We start from the raw sequence: 14,918 nt of genomic DNA, 5'->3' as shown, positions 1-14,918 counted from the left end.
AAAGATTGGACATGTATTTTTAATATTTTAGTGATTATACGATTCATTACGTCACCAAATTCGATCAAATTATGACGTCATGATTACAATTTCTTTAATAATTAATTTTTAGGTTAATATTTAATTACGTAACAACCGGGTCCTGAAACCTTAAGGTGTAGAGGTAATTTAGAGCCCTAAGTGGATCTCTGAATCTGGCTGCTATTGGTAGCGAAAACTTAGGGTAAACTGTTAGGTTTCTGAGACTTGCCCTAAGTCACTCGAGTGACTACTGATTTCTAAGTTTGCTGAATGCGTATTCCTAAATGTTAACACAGTGGTCATTCGATCTACAAGGGGGCTTGGTAATTTATGAAAAGGTCTATTAGAAAGTAGAGCGTCGTTTATGAGTTACTTGTTGACGGTGGCTTTCAATATTATCAAATAAGGGAGTATCGAATAGTAGAACGTCGTTTATGAGAGTTTCTTGTTGACAGTGACTTTCAATATTATCGAATAAGGGAGTATCGAATAGTAGAACATCGTTTATGAGTTACTTGATGACGGTGGCTTTCAATATTATCAAATAATGGAGCGTATCGAATAGTAGAACGTTGAATAAAAGAGAGTCAACTTTAAAACTGAGTTAGTCAACTGATCAAATCGTTGTTCAGAACGCTGATTGGTCGATTTGGCTTGATTACATCATAATTTTGAAATTAGACAAATTTTATTTTATTCTAGCTCTTCGGGCTCGAGGGGTAAATTACTCGAAAAAATCTCGTACACTTCTTAGAAAAATCACAAAAAAATCACAAAAAAAATCAAAAATCACAAAAAAATCACAAAAAAATCAAAAAATCACAAAAAAATCAAAAAATCACAAAAAAATCACAAAAAAATAAAAACAAAAAAAAACACAAAAATCACAGAAAAATCAAAAAATCACAAAAAAGCACAGAAAAAGCAAAAATAGCACAAAAAAATCACAAAAAAATCAAAAAAAGCACAGAAAAAAATCAAAAAATCAAAAAGAAATCACAAAAAAATCACAGAAAAAAATCAAAAAATCAAAAAGAAATCACAAAAAAATCACAGAAAAAAATCAAAAAATCAAAAAGAAATCACAGAAAAATCAAAAAAATCACAAAAAAATCACAAAAAATCAAAAAATCACAAAAAAAGCACAAGAAAAATCAAAAAATCACAAAAAAAATCACAAAAAAAAAAAAAAATCACAAAAAAATCAAAAAATCACAAAAAAATCACAAAAAAATCAAAAAATCACAAAAAAATCACAAAAAAATCAAAAAATCACAAAAAAAATCAAAAAATCACAAAAAAATCAAAAAATCACAAAAAAATCACAAAAAAATCAAAAAATCACAAAAAAATCAAAAAATCACAAAAAAATCACAAAAAAATCAAAAAATCACAGAAAAAAATTAAAAAATCAAAAAGAAATCACAAAAAAATCACAGAAAAAAATCAAAAAATCAAAAAGAAATCACAAAAAAATCAAAAAATCACAAAAAAATCACAAAAAAATCAAAAAATCACAAAAAAATCACAAAAAATCAAAAAATCACAAAAAAATCACAGAAAAATCAAAAAATCACAAAAAAATCACAAAAAAATCAAAAAATCACAAAAAAATCACAAAAAAATCAAAAAATCACAGAAAAGATCAAAAAATCACAAAAAAATCAAAAATCAAAAATCATTTCGTACGCTTTTTTCGAAGTGATTTACCCCTCGTTCGGGCTTATACTTCATTGGGTGCGACTCTTCCTCCCTGGTATGCTTTTAGATCCGTCGTCACACTTTCTGATTTATTCGTATTGTTGAGTAATCAAGTTTTGTATCGGCTTACACTTCGACCTGAAAAACTAAAAAAATAATCTTAGAGGAATAATATTGGCTCTATTGTTCTCTTTAACTCCCAAGGGAATTGTCAAATGAACCACCGAGGAGGAAAACCTCCTCGAGTGGGCAATTTTAGCCTTTAGTCTGGTTTTTGCCTAATACCTGAAGGGCGACAAACTCTTCACACCTTTGATTTTAGCCAAACCGTAATTTGAAATTATAGTTTGACAAATCGATGGTGCTGGTGTCAGGACTGAGAAGTTACTCAGAATTTGAATTTTATTGAGAAACCTTTTCTAAAAACACTTTGGAGGCTTTTTATGGCTTCAAACCCTGAGGGGTAAGATTTCTCACCCCGAATAATAAAACCCTTGACGAAGATTAAGCATCGAGTCAGATTCTTTAATCGATTTTACAAAAAGATAGAAAGTTCTGAAGTTGTTGAAGGCTGAATAAAACATACTGTAAAATTTGAGAGGGTTTGAACAACTTGTCACATACATTCATCAAAATGCTGAAAACTTACCGCTGATAGGGAGCTCATGAATTTATACCCTTGTGTCACAGACCCACTGGGACCCCAACCCAACTGGAAAATTCGGCCAAAATCTCGTCCCCGGTGGTAATAAAATACCCTACAATTTCATCCCGCTGGGGAATTGAATTTGATTTCGTCCCCATGTGGGAAAAAGTTTCACCGGGGTTGTGAGACAGGGGTGTAATAATCTTTTCAAACCTTTTGTATGGATTTTTGTAAGCGGTTCCTCTTGGCACATGCGTCAACAAACGAATGAAAGGCGTGGCTAATTCTCGGCAATTTCCGCGAAATCGAGTTTTACCCAAAATATTTCCATTTTAGCTGCATTCAGAATCTGTAAATAATATAAAGTTGTATATAGTAAAAAGAAAAAACTATTGACTTTGGATCAGGTCAGACGCATCCTACGGATACCACTGTCTCACAGCCACGGTTGAACTTCTTCCCATAATAGAGAGTGTTTTCAGGCCAAAGTTAATTTCTCAAACGATAAATTTTGGCTAAATTTTCCAGCGCGACGTGGCTCTCTTCGGGAATTGTATAATCTTAGACCGTACTATCCAGCTTTTCTCATCTCACAATAAGCTTATATAGATTTCCAAATATATATACAACAACAACTATAAACAGGTCCCTCTAAGGGGGTAACGGAGGTATCTTTACGCCCCATTCGTGAGTATTTTAATTAATTAAAATATTAAGATTTGAAAAACAAGGAAAACTTTGAAATGAAAGACAGAGAACACAAAAAGTATCTCACTTACTAGGCATAAAGGTCAGTAGTCTGTACATCACTTTTGAGAAAACTTCTCGAAGCAATTTTTATCTCCCGCCAACATCAACCTTTGTAATATCAACAAAAAATAAGCCTTTTCATGTCAGTCGAAATTGAAATTTTAGCTCGATAGCGTTGCTTGATTGAAATAAGAGATTTAATTCCCCTGGGAAAAGACTCAACAATAATGCTATGAAGCATATTTATTAGCGCTTACTTTACACAATAGGCCTTTTACAAAATTTACGTGACGAAAATCACTTAACTCCCATCGGATTTTATTAAAACTACTTTCATATTCATAAAAAAAATTTAATCTCTCAAGGGACCATAATCACCATGGTATTTTTTTTTAATACGAGGCAAGCGATGTTCGTGACGTAATTTATGAAAAGGTTTATTGGAAGAGTGTTCTCCCAAAAGAAAAGGGAGTCGCTCGCGGGTGAACATTTATCTGATGCCGCCTTGCCGCCCATGCTAGAGCTCTAAATCTGGTTCAAAACTGGCCTCTTTAATCAAACTCGTTCCGAGTCCACTTTTTTTTATGATTCTGATAATAACACGAATTGCATAGCGCTCACGAGAGTTGAAATAAATGGTTTCATTTCCCTTCCAGGAGTCTCGAGTCCAGCCCTTCGGGCTTGGAAGTTAATGAATCCAACATATCCGAGTTTTTATTATTTAAGCGCGTCTGAATGTCAGGCAAACTTTTGGATAGTACAGAAATTAGTAAGAAAGCTTTCTTTCCGGAGTTAGACAGGCCCATTGAGTTTAAAGCCCGAAGGGCTAGAGTAGAATCTCTACCCTTTCTCAGGCAAGAAAAAGTGAAGCCTTAAAAAATGCGCCGAATTTTTGACGACAGATTGAATCTAGCAATTCCTTTGTTTACGATTGATATTTTTTTTGAAATTTAGCAGTAAATTTTAGTTTCAATCTGTCATTTGTTTAAAAATCAGGCGAGCCGCTCAAGGCCGCGCAATTTTGGTAGGATTTGTTGGCTTCAAATCCTACCAAGGAGATTCAATTCTAGCCCTTCGGGCTTATACCATCGGACAGGCCCATCCAGCGGGGCCATGCAACCAGCTCTTATTCACACTTTTGGAGCAAAGATTTTTTTAGGATTCTTAATGAAATTTCGAAACTATTTTCAAAGGGTGTCCGAGAATTACCCCTCGCCAAATACGCGAGCAGAAACTTTAACGATTTTCGCAAATTTTGGCCCTTTTCGCTAAAGTAAATGTCTTTGAAAATTCTCAACAGGGCAATTCGCGAAAGTTTTCGCTCGTGATAAATTATCAAAAAAATTGGAAATCTGTAAAAAAACGTCAAAATCGTAATAAATACAAAACTTCTGGCATATAACTATTCTTTTATGCCTTTTTAAAGTCGATAAAGCAACCGTCTTTATCGGATTTAAGTAATATTTTTCACTTTTAGGTCAAAAGGTCATTTTTTAAACGATCCGTGAAAGTTTATGCTCGCAAAAAACATTTTTTCCTCGAATTCGCGATTTTTCTACCTCGCGAAAGTTTGTAGGCCTAAAGTAGTTCGTTACCAACTCCCAACCTTATTTTAACTCTCGAGCTCCAACCCTGACTGTTACAAACGAATACAGTATCATGGATTGAAAAACAATAAATCTACATGTTTTTTTTTTATAAGCATAACGCTTATAAGCATATGAAGGCTCAGATTTGCAGAATTCCTAAGCATAACATGAGTATATATGTAAAGTAAGCCTAATATATTTTTCAAGTGGTCATTTTTATCTGGTTTGGTAGAGGTCAAGTAAAAAATAAGACATTCCACGGCTAGCTACATTCCACTGCTCCCAAAATCTGAACAAATTTTTTACAAAATTTCTGAAATTTCATTAAAAAACTTGATGCTTTGAGAACTTAAGCATACACGAGCCTGACCAAGGGGCATACACTTGCTTATAAAAAAAACATGTACTTTCACCCGTACGAAGAAGTCAGCACCCACTTATGTTCCACTTGTTTATATATGGACGCAATAAGACATTTCGTAGGCGCTATCAGAATCACCATAAAGTGAGTTCGGGTAACATATCTCTAAAGTTACCGATATTTAAAGCTACTTACTTTAGAAATCGCAGTAATATCCTGTCATCTTTGATAGTTTACTTCAGTGGGAGCCCAGAAAACTAGCGTCTACTAATATGTTCAATCTGAACGCTAGTATTTTCGTATTTTCACAGGTTTAAGAAGTCAAAAAGGCGAGTTTTCGAGAAATTGGGCACTTATTATGTCCGTTACAGAAATTGTGTCAAATGTTATGTCATAATCAAACTATTTTTCGCGGGTCAACAGAAAACAAAATATTTATTTACAGGTTTTGCTAACTGCTTTATGTACACGTTTCACCAAATATAATATATAAAAAACGAAAATCTATACTTCTACTCTTCGATAAAAACTACATGCACCTCTCTTTTGTTCTATTCGTTCATACCAAGGCCTTGACATCTCCTTAGAATTTGTTCTTCTTAAGCAGTGCATGTAGTTTTCCTTAGCTAACTAACAGAACTGGTAAAAACACATTTGTTTTAATGAAAACGCATTTTAAGACCTACACCAGGGAAATCATAGACCCGAAATTTTTAGCAAAGAACAAGTCAATCAGGAAGAATTTGAGAGCGCTTGCATGAAACAAATGTGTTTTGATTAGGAAAAAAATTGGTATTCTGAAAAAATATTTGTTACTTCTTGGTAAATAATGAATTTTGGTGAAAGAAAAATGTATATGCAAAGTTTTCTGGATTTTGTACTTTTCCAATAATAAGTATAAATAGTTAAGAACTCCTCAAGAGCCTCTAAAATATACATATTTTTAAATAATTTTTTTTCAGAGGATTATTTTAACACCAAACTTGAAAATAGGATAAAAAATAGTTCCGAATTATTTTAAGTAGGAAAGGGTGAGAAAAGAATAAAGCTAAAAAAATACTAAATTAAATTTTTGCGACTCTTCCAGAAAATAAAGATTAAAAACAACACTTCCGACAAAAAAACTCAAATTTGCTCAAAAAAACTTATCAACAGGCGAGAATTTCTTAAAATGCAAAAATAAGACAGCATTAAAACAAGAAGTTTGGTAAAAGAAAAAACGTTAGGATATCAAATTTATTCATTATAGTTAGTTAAAACATGAATAACCAAAGGTCATTGTTTGAAGCTATCATCCATTGATAAAATCAACATCCGTACATCTTTTCCTTTGAATTTGAACGTAAAAAATCTCTACTATCTAAACAAACCGAGGTATAATAGGAGTCCTATCATCATCAAATGACTCATCGTCCTCGCCGCCAGGGTATTCATCTACTATTGTATCCCCTATGGGATCACTCATTTGTAAAGGTACTTTGGAATCAGCCTCGTCGTAAGGCTTAAAGTTTACGTTTTCGAAATTCTTATCACTATTTTGTCTCTTTTGTTTTGTTGGCACAGGGAAGAATACTCCATTTTTCGAATCTTTTGATGTAATGTAGTCTGTGTCTGTCTCGTATACAATGCTGAAATTTAGAGAGTAAGAACGATTTAGAAAATTGAAAAGCATAATTCATTAATCTTTATAACTCACACAAAGACGAATAATTTCTAGTTCAAAGGCCAACAGCAAAAACGATTCAAGACTTCCAGGACCAGAGCAGCATAAAACCAGATAATAAATTAACACAGAAGAAAATAGAGACTGGATAAAAATTTACCTTAATCCTTGACGCGATCGTTTAGTCTTGCAATAAAATAAAACGGCGACCAAAACCAATACAACGATGGAAGCTGATACAACTCCAGCAATGATTGTTTTCGTGGATTCGTCGTCTTCGTCATCCGGGGATGTTTCACTGATTGTTTGATCCTTGGTCACCACGACTTTGGGTCCACACTGCCTTTCATCATCATGTTCAGGGCATTGGTATTTTCCGTCACAAATCTGACTTTTGAGGATACATTTATTACTCGAGTGACATTTATATTCACAGATGCTTGATACGGTTGGGTTGGTTTTCAATGTGGTTGCTGTGGTTTGTATGTTTGAAAGACATGTTTTGCCGTCCGAAGAGAGTTTGAATGTGTATGGACATGCACAGGTTCGTTCTTTGTCGGATGTAGCGAAACATAAATGAGAGCAACCACCATTATCGTCATCAGAACATGGGTGAGCATCTGTGAAAAAAAACAACAAAGAGAATTAGTTAAAAAAAGTTGTACGAAGACACTACATTTTATGTGTTTTCATAAACCCAGGAATGGACTAAGAGCAGCAAAACTAAGCAAGGCAATACTGTAATCCTTTCCTTAAACTAAACAAATTGAAATTTACGTAAGATTGAATTCCTTACATTTGGTTTGTAGAAGAGGGTGAAAAACACGGATATCCATGGGTTGGTATAAGTAGCTTCCAAACTGTTTAACGTTTGATCCTTTGAATTTGTCCGCTTTGAACAATTTCTTTAAATGCAAGTCAGTCCAGTAAACATAATCTTCAAAAACAGCAACACCATAAGGGCTGGTCAATCCTGATACAATTTCACGTTTATCTTTGCCGTGGATATCGCTGGAGCAGATTCTATGAGAGCTCATGTCCACCCAGAAGATACGTTCAATGGTAGGATCAACAGCAATGCTTGAAGTCCATTTAACATGTTCATGTGAGAGGATTGTTGTTCTTTCTTCTCCCATCAAGTTGGCACGTTCGATTTTAGGTTCTGATCCCCAGTCAGCCCAGTAAATATATCTGAGGAACAAAATAAAAAATAGGTATAATACAAATAACATAATTATTTTTAAATATTTAAAAGGAAATAGGTGTTTTGTTGGTATAGTTCTTTTTAATTATCTTTTGGGTTTAAGAAAACGAACTTACTGTTTTTCAGGGTACACAGCAAGTGATCGAAGTTCAATTTGGTCATTTCCTTTAATCAAAAGTTTTGAGTGTGATCCATCCAGGTTTGAAACATGAAGTTCATTCTTTCCAGTGTCAATCCAATAAATTTTACGATGAATCCAGTCAACAGCTAGCGATTCTGGTTTAGTGAGGTTTTGAACGAGAACTTGAGGTTTTGAATTCGTTGATGACAAGTCCTTGTTAATTTTTCTTCTGTTTATGGTTTTTTCAATTGTATCAGTCCAATATATCATTGAGTCTTCAATATCGACTGCGACTGCAGATGCACTTTTACTTTCAGAGATTTGACGATAATCTTTTCCACTTGTTGAGATAGAACGAACATCATATTGATTGGCAAATACAAGGAATGGTTCTGGGGCTGAAAAAGAAAGGTAGAATCAATGTTAATTGAAATTCAATTGCATCTGTAGAAATCAGTTAATAAATTGTCAAATTGGCAGGAACAAAACCACAAAATTGGCCAAGTCGAATTACTATTAATGTTAGTTTTAAAAAGCTAAAAAAAGGGGCGTCTATTAGTAAAAAACAACATGATTTGTACCTTCTGCTTTACAAGATCTTTTGTTTGGTGCCAAATGATATCCTTTTCCACACTGACATTTGTATGATCCTTTCGTGTTGAGACATTTCTGCGAACAGATTCCAAATTCTTGACAATCATCCAAATCTTCACAGCTCTTTCCGTCCTTGGCAAGTTTATATCCTAATCTACATTTACATTCATAACCAATATCTTTATCTACACAATCATGGTGACATCCATCGTTACCAATTTCACATTCATTGATTCCTGAAAAAAATTTAAAAAATACTAACATTAAAAATTTACTTTAAGATATTTTGTGAGGTTCAAGGCTTGAAATAACGATTTCAAGTGGTCAGACAAAATGTCCAATCAGGGTTGCTTTAGCTTGAAAAATATTGATTTTTGGGTCGGACAAGGAGCAATTTGGGTCGGACAATGTCTGATGTCCAACCGTTATTTCATGCCCCGGAGGTTACTTTCATTATGGTTCTAGAAATTAATTTAACAACTGACTTGGCCTGCTCAGATTATACATAATGATTGATCGTTCCATTTTAACTATAAACAGAAATTCACTGGAAAAAAGTTCATAAAATCAAATTTTTCTTACCACATTTTGCATCTTCATCATCGCCCATTGGACAGTTTGGTACGTTGTTACATACCATTGAAAAGTCAATACACTTTGTTGAGTTTCTACATTGGAAAGTTCCTTTGTGGCATGGGATTTCAATATTTGTGCCTGAAAGCAAAAATATATTTTTTAAATATATATATTGTCTGGTTGGAAAGGAACCACGACTTTTTGCAATCATAGAATAATAATCTTGTTTGCTAAACAGAAATTGAAAAATAATAAGGTGCACATGATCGATGTAAATCAAAATTACAAAGTTTTAACAAAAACTAGATAACTTACTGCAATCTTTTTCATCTGAGCCATCTGAGCAATGGTTAGTTCCGTCACATTTTTGAATACTATCTATACATTTTCCGTTTGAGCATCTAAATTCATCACTCGCACATTCGTTTGCTGAGCATGTCTCTTTAGCTTCGTCTTCGTAATCTGGACAATCAGGTTCCCCATCGCACATCCAAGATTTGTGTATACATTTTCCACTTTTTGAACATTTGAATTGATAATCATGACATGGGGCCATGGTGGTTGTTGTCGTTGTTGTAGTAGTGGTTGAAGTTAATTGTTTAGTAGAATTGATAGGGTGGTTAGTTTTTATTGACTTCAGTGCCTTTTTCTCTATACCTTTTGGTGGTGCAGTGGCTATAAAGTTAACAGTTAGATTTACATTAACAAAACATTGCCACACTAGTCTTGCTTATGATTACAGGGTTAAAAAATACTGTTATTTTCATAACAAGCAGTTCAATTACAAAGATTCAACTTAGTGCAGGTAGTGTATGTATGTGTATTTTGTGTGTAGTGTTAAGAAATTAACAACATACATTTCACACAACACGTTTGTGAACTTTTATTAAAACTATAACTATTCAAATTACAAAAATTCTGTGGAACTAAAAAAATGTCACTCATTTGAAAAATATTGAATCTAGCTAAAAATATTGTAAGAATTTTCATAAAAATAATGCTTGCTTGGAACAGTTCTGATACAAAGGCACTTAGTAGTCCAAAAATATTTAAGTCAACATGATTTTGAACTTATCCTTTCTTACTTTTTCCACATCCAGCTTCGTCAGAATTGTCAATACATTCACTAACACCATCACATCGAGAATCAGCCGAGATACAATGTCCACTGGTGACACACTTGAATTGGTCTGCTTTGCAAGTTTTGTTATCTAAAATGAAGGATTTAAATTTAATCCTAATGAATGCAGGTTCGCAAGACTTGAATAGTGGTTATTGTGTCAAGGATAAATCTTTTGTATGGTTGTAAAAATCTTCTGTATGGTTGTAAAACAAGAAAAGTGGTGTCTGAATTAGGGTTAAATGAGTGACCTGGATTTTTTATTTAACGAGAATATCATTTTAATCAGTGACTGACAAACATGTCTGTAACAAGTCATTAAATATTAAAACCATAAAACACTTACTGCAGTTGACTTCATCACTTCCATCAGTGCAGTCTTTGCTTCCATCACACTTCCATGTGTCAGTGATACAATGTCCGTTGTTACATTGGAACTCGTCAGTGGCACAAGTCTTCTTTTCACAGTTGCGTTCATCCGAATCATCACCCTCGCCACAGTCATTGTGCCCATCACAGTGTTCATAACGAAAGATGCACTGTTTGGTTTTCTCACACTGAAAGTGGTCTGAGTCACAATAAGGAGTTACGGGACAATGAAGCCAAGGTGTGGACTCGTCTGTGTTGTCTCCGCAATCGTCCATATTGTCACAGGTCCAACTTTCAGGTATACAGCGTCCATTTCCACATTTGAACTTATTGGGTGGGCATGTCTTAGCTGTAAAATTAGAAGGAATGGACATCAGTTTCTTAGAAATCAGATTAACGTATTTCAAATTTTTCTTGATTAAAGGATAAATTGAAATTGTTTACTTTATGAATTCAAACTACATTTTGATTTATATTATTCAAATTTTAAGTGATATTTTGTTGAAGTAATGTAAAGATCATGTAACTTTTGAAGTTACTTTTCATTGGTGTTGATAACTAAACATTAGGATTTTTTCTGGGTTTGCTTTGACAGAAAGTCTTTGATCAAAACTTTTTCGCTAAAAATATAGGCACTTCAATAATTATTTTACTTTCAGTTTCTGTTGTTTTGTCAAAAGAGGCCACAATGGAGAAAATTCTATGTTAAAGAAACTTGCTGATGAAATCTTTAGGCCTGTTTAGACAAATGTCTGTTAGAAAACAAAACAAGAATAACCCTTTCAGAAGTCGTACCATATTCATTGTTATTCTTTTCAGCTATATGACTCAATATTTTCTGTGAAGTTTCATTCAAAAAAATTAAAACAAATAAAGAGCTTGAAAATTTTTCTTCCCTCTTTCACTTTCTTTTTGTATTTGACACCTGCAAATATCATGTGAAGTAAAAGATTTGAGAAATAAGTCATAATTCTTCTTATTCTAGAAACTTCTAAGGTATATTGGAGAGTTAACAATAAGTACACAGTTACAAGCTGTGCTTATGTTTCAGTTGGATAAAATTTTTCAACATACACACAACCAGCCTTTAAATTAAGTTATAAATCTTATAAACCTCTTAGTCTTTTTAAGAAATAAGGTAATATTGTATTCCATTATAATTCAGGGAAGTATATACAAACAAAGACAAGATTTTGAGCAAAATTAGGGCTGATTAGGGGATAGTTCAAAATGAGTTAGCCCACTTCAAGCTTAGATAAACACACACCTTTCAATTATATAACATGGGGATTTATAAACATTCTTTCTAGAAGCTTCCTCTTTTGACAGTTTTTTAATTAATTTGTGTACATGATTGACAAGGGAAAAAAGGAAGTTCCTTTTCCTGTCATATTTTCAATTTATCCGGTAAAAAAAATTGAGAAGAAGAAACATAGTATACTGATAAACTTTTATAATATCAGAATAGTTTCTCTATCTACCTGCTTGTCAAAACATCAATCTTACTATTAGAAGAAAAAGGGGAAGGTTATCATTCATGAGAGTGCAGCTTTCTTTTTTCTCACTAATTCATAGTAGGCTGATATTTCTAGTTTATAGGGAAGTGACGAAAATGATGAAATATTGTAAAAACCCCTAGACACACCTCCAAAAAGGAATTATTTTGAAAATATTATAGTAGTAAGAGAGAAGCAATATGCAGATGTTTTTAACTTTGCTCATAAGTGTATATTTTAAAAGAATAACAAAGAAGAGGGGAGCATTTGTCTACAATGTTGTCTGTTTTCCTCCAAAGTGAAATCAAATTCTAAAAGGGTTAAGCCTAAGGAAAATCTTGATTGTTGAAAAAGGCTAGCCATTTGTAGACACTTTCTGGTACTGGTACTAAGATAGTAATATAAGTTTCAAGAAGTCTAAACTAGACCCAACTTTATGTTTTTTAAATTGCTCTCAGCATTAACTGGAGTAATACAAATGAAGAAAAACAGGAAAAAATCATACAATTTTTTAAGTCAATGTAAAAACTTGTAAGCAAGAATTAAGAGAACTTTTTCACATTTAAAGTTTTACAATGTAATAGGCTGAAACTCTGTAACAATGTAAAAACGATAGCCTGTTTCTGATAGCCGTTTTGCATAATTAAGATTTTTTCCTTTTGTCTCTTAAGAGGGATATTATCTATATTATAATAACTTTTTAAGAATGGAGACAACTTTCCATTGTATGAGGTTAAGTATTATTGTATACACTTTCGTCATGCTAACTTGGGTTTTATCATAAAGATGATAAACACAAGAGTACTTAAATAAAGAAGAAAACAAATTCCGAATAGGAATTTGTACAAGAGTACTTATTACATGACTGAAGCTTTGACGTCTTGACATCCTGCAAAATCTATGTTGAATATGATAAGGACTACGAAGCAAATGCATGCAGTATTTGTTTTTAAAACTGATTTACCAAGGCAACATATTTAGGTGCACATTTCCAAGAGTAGGGTAGAACAATATAATCTCATATCAGGTACAATAAAATTTTAATAAACAAATCTGAATGCCAATTCAAAGTGTTTTGTATAAATTATGAGATCTAGACAAATTTCAACACTGTGAATGCAAAACTCAATTTTATTCATGGTTAGTTAAATTTTTAATTTTCAGTTTCATTCACAAAACTACTACTAGTTAAAGTATCAATGAATCCACTATGAAAATTTAGATTCCAGAATAAAATCCTGTATGCTTGACTAACAGAGGATCAACAAGCAAGACAGACAAATATTGCTGGATTAGAAGCAAACACTACACCGGGGTGTTAAAGGAATTTTTTTCAAACATTTTCAAGGTTTTCTGGCCCTTTATAGGATATTATTTTAAAAAAGGTTTTGAGGCTCAAATTGATTAAAATCACAGAATTTTTGCTAGAAATAGAAAATTTTTGCAACTTTAGTCCACACCAAGAATTAAGTAATAACTCAAGTCAAAACCAGACTTTTGCTATCAAAATCATGTTTTTCAAGGTTTTCAAGGCATTCTTTTAAAATATGTTAACTTTTCAAGGTTTCAAAAGTACCGTACTGTAGACACCCTGTGAAGATCCAGTTTAATAATCAGAAAGTCCTTAAACGTGTTACAGATAAAAAAATTGTCTTGCAAAAATATGGAATGATTGAGATTGCCTGTTGTCGAACAATCCCTGAAGCTTAAGTAAATTCTTAAGGATTTATACCTGGGCAATTTTCTTCATCACTGTTATCACCACAATCGTCTTCTCCATCACACTTCCAAGCACCATTCAGACATCGCTTATCTAATTCGCACATAAACTCATGCTCATTACAAGTTGGCGGTAATGCTACAAATCAAAATAAACAAGCAATAGAATTTGATACATCCCAAAAAAGAAATATAAACAACTCTGCAAAGAAGCTGACAAGATAAATAAAAAAAGTATGACATTTATGAAATGAAGTCTGTCAATATCCGCCTTAAGATTCTAGACATTCCAGAGAAAAAAATCACAAACATTGTGTTTAAAGGCGAGGATGGTTGGAACATTAAAAAGTTATGGCTTTCTTCTCTCCAAAGCATTTGAAATTCCTCTTTCATGGAGGGAAATCAATTGTAATTCCAAACCTACCATAGACAGTCTTCCATTGCAATCCAATAATAAACAACAAGTACGATAGCAAAGTCTTTGTACCCTTCATGGTGGAAGTGCAATATAAGTTTCAACCACCCAAAATTTTACTGAAGACTTTTACTTCAACCCTCACCCTTCCTATCTCTTTTCAAAAAGAACTGTCTTGGTTATGACTGCTATATTTTTATCACTGATTGGACGAAATTTATCGTACCATTTCATTCATAATTATTTGACACGGGGGTAATGAAAAATATAAACAAAGTTAAAGTCGTTTTCTTTATCGAGAATTTAAGGTCAAATGAATTCTAATGAGTCAATTATTGGGATTTCAAATCATCTAGTATCTGTTTTTCCTACTAAATATCCTAATACATATTTATAATTAATTTGTTGAAGAATCATTCACAAAAGTTTTGTTACTAGACCCCCGTCTTGCTCTAGAGACTGATACTCGTGGCGCTCGGAATTGATTTTCGTTACTCGGTAATTACGAGATTTAAAAAAGCCGATAGAAAAGGGAGTGGGCGCCACACACCGACAATTTTTTTGGGTGGGAGG

At 33.0% G+C, this 14,918-nt stretch overlaps 1 protein-coding gene across 1 annotated transcript; it reads right to left on the bottom strand.

Annotated features, from left to right (window-relative positions):
• Positions 1-5,454: 5,454 nt before the first annotated feature.
• LOC136813203 (very low-density lipoprotein receptor-like) lies at positions 5,455-14,537 on the bottom strand. Its single transcript, XM_067069726.1, has 11 exons — positions 14,355-14,537; positions 13,944-14,069; positions 10,693-11,064; positions 10,312-10,437; positions 9,542-9,901; positions 9,233-9,364; positions 8,638-8,886; positions 8,052-8,454; positions 7,528-7,922; positions 6,892-7,351; positions 5,455-6,696 (listed from the first exon to the last, which is right to left on the bottom strand). Exons 1-11 carry the CDS (start codon positions 14,422-14,424, stop codon positions 6,429-6,431), a joined length of 2,961 nt encoding a protein of 986 aa, XP_066925827.1. The 5' UTR covers positions 14,425-14,537; the 3' UTR covers positions 5,455-6,428.
• Between the last annotated feature and the right edge of the window lie 381 nt (positions 14,538-14,918).

Source organism: Clytia hemisphaerica, unplaced genomic scaffold (assembly GCF_902728285.1).
Source record: "Clytia hemisphaerica strain Z4C2 unplaced genomic scaffold, Clytia hemisphaerica genome assembly, whole genome shotgun sequence".
NCBI lineage: Eukaryota > Metazoa > Cnidaria > Hydrozoa > Leptothecata > Clytiidae > Clytia > Clytia hemisphaerica.
This window is presented reverse-complemented; position numbering and strand designations above follow the sequence as displayed.

Coding starts and splice junctions, on each gene's coding strand:
- LOC136813203 (XM_067069726.1), bottom strand. CDS start 14,424: ATGAAGGGTACAAAGACTTTGCTATCGTACTTGTTGTTTATTATTGGA. Junction 7,923..8,051: donor GCTGTGTACCCTGAAAAACA/GTAAGTTCGTTT, acceptor TTTGTTCCTCAG/ATATATTTACTGGGCTGACT. Junction 6,697..6,891: donor CGATCGCGTCAAGGATTAAG/GTAAATTTTTAT, acceptor TCTAAATTTCAG/CATTGTATACGAGACAGACA.